At 41.1% G+C, this 4,055-nt stretch overlaps 1 protein-coding gene across 1 annotated transcript; it reads left to right on the top strand.

The window, feature by feature from the left end:
* The first annotated feature begins 431 nt into the window (after nt 1–431).
* Nucleotides 432–2,010, top strand: LOC101606326 (GA-binding protein subunit beta-1-like). The gene has a single exon (XM_045145749.1). It carries the CDS (start codon nt 470–472, stop codon nt 1,613–1,615), a length of 1,146 nt encoding a protein of 381 aa, XP_045001684.1. The 5' UTR covers nt 432–469; the 3' UTR covers nt 1,616–2,010.
* Nucleotides 2,011–4,055: the final 2,045 nt, after the last annotated feature.

Here is a 4,055-nt window from a genome sequence, read left to right as displayed (position 1 = left end):
TACTGGAAAGCTTCATACAGAGCTGACAGCTCTCCTTGGAAGCCATCTCATGGTCCCAGCATCTCCAATGGATCTATACTGCAACCCACTGTCCATCCACACAGCTCCATTGGGTCTCTATGCAGGCATCCAGAAAACCTGCTTCACACTGCCCATGGCCATTTCCAAAACAAAAGACAACATTGCAAACTCAATGATCCTCTCTTTCCTGCATTTCTTATATTCCACAATACCAGGTCGAGTTCCAATTTATTAATCTAGGGGGGAATTATGAGGAGTTTGAAGAACAGGACACTCCTTGGGTATTCAGGCCCCTTCATAAAAATCTAAATTCTGGGAAAATAGCGCCCTGTGCAGCTGAAGGCTTTGTGTGTAGCGGGGCCGCGTCAGCCCAGCCTGGTAGGAGGCGCCTTGGGTCCTCGCACCACCTCCTGCTGCTCCCCCGCCGCTGCTCCTGAAGCTTTTCCAGATGTCCCTGGTAGACTTGGGAAAGAAGCTTCTAGAAGCGGCACGAGCAGGTCAAGATGATGAAGTTTGCATTTTGATGGCAAATGGAGCTCCTTTTACTGCAGACTGGCTGGGAACATCTCCCCGTCATCTTGCCGCACAGTACGGGCATTACTCCACCACAGAGGTACTGCTTCGAGCTGGTGTAAGTAGGGATGCCAGAACCAAAGAGGACCGAACACCATTGCACATGGCAGCTTCTGAGGGCCATGCCAGCATAGTTGAGGTTTTACTTAAGCATGGTGCTGATGTCAACGCCAAGGACATGTTAAAGATGACAGCTCTGCATTGGGCAACAGAACATAATCATCAAGAGGTGGTGGAACTGCTGATCAAATACGGTGCTGATGTACACACACAAAGTAAATTTTGTAAAACAGCATTTGATATTTCAATAGATAATGGAAATGACGATTTAGCAGAGATATTACAGATTGCTATGCAAAACCAAATCAACACAAACCCAGAGAGTCCCGACACTGTGACAATACATGCTGCGACACCACAGTTTATCATTGGACCTGGAGGGGTGGTGAACCTAACAGATGAAACTGGGGTATCTGCTGTTCAGTTTGGAAACTCTTCTACATCAGTATTAGCCACGTTAGCTGCCTTAGCATCTGCTCCGTTGTCCAATTCTTCAGAAACTCCAATAGTGGCCACAGAGGAAGTAGTTACTGCAGAATCTGTGGATGGTGCAATTCAGCAAGTGGTCAGTTCAGGAGGTCAGCAAGTCATCACTATAGTTACAGATGGAATTCAGCTTGGGAATCTGCACTCCATTCCAACCAGTGGAATAGGTCAGCCCATCATTGTGACCATGCCAGATGGACAGCAAGTATTGACAGTACCAGCAACAGACATTGCTGAAGAAACTGTTATAAGTGAAGAACCACCAGTTAAGAGACAGTGTATCGAAATAATTGAAAACCGGGTGGAATCTGCGGAAATAGAAGAAAGAGAAGCTCTTCAGAAACAGTTGGATGAAGCAAACCGAGAAGCACAAAAGTACCGGCAGCAGCTTCTGAAGAAAAAGCAGGAAGCAGAGGCCTACAGACAGAAACTAGAAGCCATGACTCGTCTTCAGACCAATAAAGAAGCTGTTTAATCAAATGAACATGTAGTTTGCTTGTGCTTTTGCTCAAGAAAGAATGCGATCTTGAACTGTACAGAGTAAGGGTACAGCCATGGGATACAGGACGGTGGAAGAGACTACAGATTGGACTTAAGCCATGAGCTCTGAATTCTTGTAACATAAGACTCTAGAAGTTGTGTAATGTATTTAAAACTGAATTCTGTAAATAGGTTTTTTTTTAACTGCTGGAAATGAGTTGATAAAGATCGTTGAGATCCAAAACACAATAAGCCACTGATATAGTGAATTCTTTGTGATTTTTAATACAGACTTAATTTCCTAGAACAGTTTTAAGGGTGATTGTTGTTGATTAGACCAAATGTCGTATGATAATTATGGTGGACTCATGCTGGACTTGCTCTGGAAGGCATAAGCTTCCATTTGAAGACTTCTCCTAGGAACTCTCTTTGTACATCTCTTAAGTTGTCTCAGATTCTTGGAAAACATTTTTTAGGAAGCAAAAAATTTATATTTGTTGAATTTCAGCTATACTCAAGTAGATTTACACGTATATGAAGCAAATATTTTTAAATTTTGCTTGTACATATTTCGCATGTTTTATAATTTTGAAATGCATCACTTGCATAGGTATTTTTTCCCACAAAGATGATGAATATTACCAGGAAAATAAAAGCAAAAACAAAAACAAAAACAAACAAACAAAAAAAAAAAAACAAAGAAAGGAAAGCACCTTTCATTCTATAGGTCATTGAAACTAAGTAAGCTAGAAGCTGGTTTATTGGAATGACAATGTTCTTGGAAGGAGCAGCTTACAAGATAACTTGAATTTGCAAAATCTATGCTTTTTTGAAAGTTTCATTGTGGGGACATGAAACTGTTTTCTGTGCCTTCCATCATGATTTCCACATGAAAGCACTTTAAGGCACTGGATTTTAAGATGATGTTTTGGCAAACTCAGTGCATATAGGTTTCTAAAATACTTCATGGACTTACCCTCCCAACCCCTGAAATTATTCTTATGGAAAAAATTGCTTTTGTATGTAGAACAAGAACTTTTTGTATACAGTGATGCTATAGATGTATCTAATATGACCTCCCTTTCCTTGTGAAAGCTCCATGTCCGTGCCATGATTAGCTCTCATCCCAATATTGTTGGTCCACAATGAGTGGATATTAAACATTGGCAGACTGTTCACTCTTTTTTGTATAACGTAACTTAAAGCTTTTTCTTCCTGCTTTATTTTTAAATGTTTTATGGCTTTATGAGAATGTTTAACCCTAAAACCTCTCTAGATTACCTATACTGTATAAAGAAGTAATTACCCTTAAAACTGTACTCTGGCTTACTTTTCTATTTTACGATTAAATATCTTTTCCACAAAAAAAAAAAAAAAAATCTAAATTCTTTCTATTGCTCCAGTGCAGGTCAACTGACCCAATATCAAAATTTGTAATCTCATATAATTGAAGCTGAATGGGCAGAAGTTTCAGCCCAAAGATTTCATTTTCTCTGTGCCCTATCTCTCTGCTCATATCAGTCTATTTCTACAGAATGCAACCCTGCATAAATTCTCAGGACACAGTAAGCTTCTCATACAATGTGCTTCTATCCCAGTCCAGGCAAAGCCCTTTCTCACTATCACAAGCCAAACTTCACAGTCCATAGTTCTTAATGCATTCAAGTCTTTCAACTCTGACCAGAATAGTTCATCAAGCTGTACTTAGAGTACTGCAAGATGTCTCTTAGGCTAAAGTTGCAAATCTTTCCACTTTCCTTTTGAAAATCATCTCCAAAAGGCCAAAGCCACATAGGCAGGTGTCTAGTAGCAACTGACCCCACCAATATTACTGTTGCAGTCAGGTTCACATCACTGGCAGAAATCACCCAACCAAGAACAACCTGTAGGAAGGAAATGATTTATTTTGGCTTACAGACTTGAGAGGAAATTCCATCATGGCAGGGGGAAATGATGGCATGAACAGAGGGTGGACATCACCTTCTGGCCATCAACAGATGGACCATAGCAGCAGGGGAGTGTGCCAGACACTGGCAAGGGAAACTGACTATAATAACCATAAAGCCTACCCCCAACAATACACTGCCTCCAGGAGGCATTAATTCCCAAATCTCCATCAACTGGGAACCCAGAATTCACAATACCTGAGTTTATGGGGGACACCTGAAACAAGGAATCACATACAGGAGCTTTTTAAGTTGGACTTGTCATGAGCTGATCACAAGTATATGGAGTCCAGGCTTGGAATGTTGGGGTCTGAAAGTGAAATGTCTCCCATAGGCTCATGTGTTTGCACATTTGGTCTCTAGCAGATGGTGATATCAATATGAGAAGGCTGTGGAAGGCTTGTTGGGAGGGGATCACGGGGAACATAACTTTAGGTTTTATAGCCTGGCCTCACTTCTTATTCACCCTCTGCTTCCTGATTGCTAAAT

This window comes from Jaculus jaculus, chromosome 3 (genome assembly GCF_020740685.1).
Source record: "Jaculus jaculus isolate mJacJac1 chromosome 3, mJacJac1.mat.Y.cur, whole genome shotgun sequence".
Taxonomy (NCBI): domain Eukaryota; kingdom Metazoa; phylum Chordata; class Mammalia; order Rodentia; family Dipodidae; genus Jaculus; species Jaculus jaculus.
This window is presented reverse-complemented; position numbering and strand designations above follow the sequence as displayed.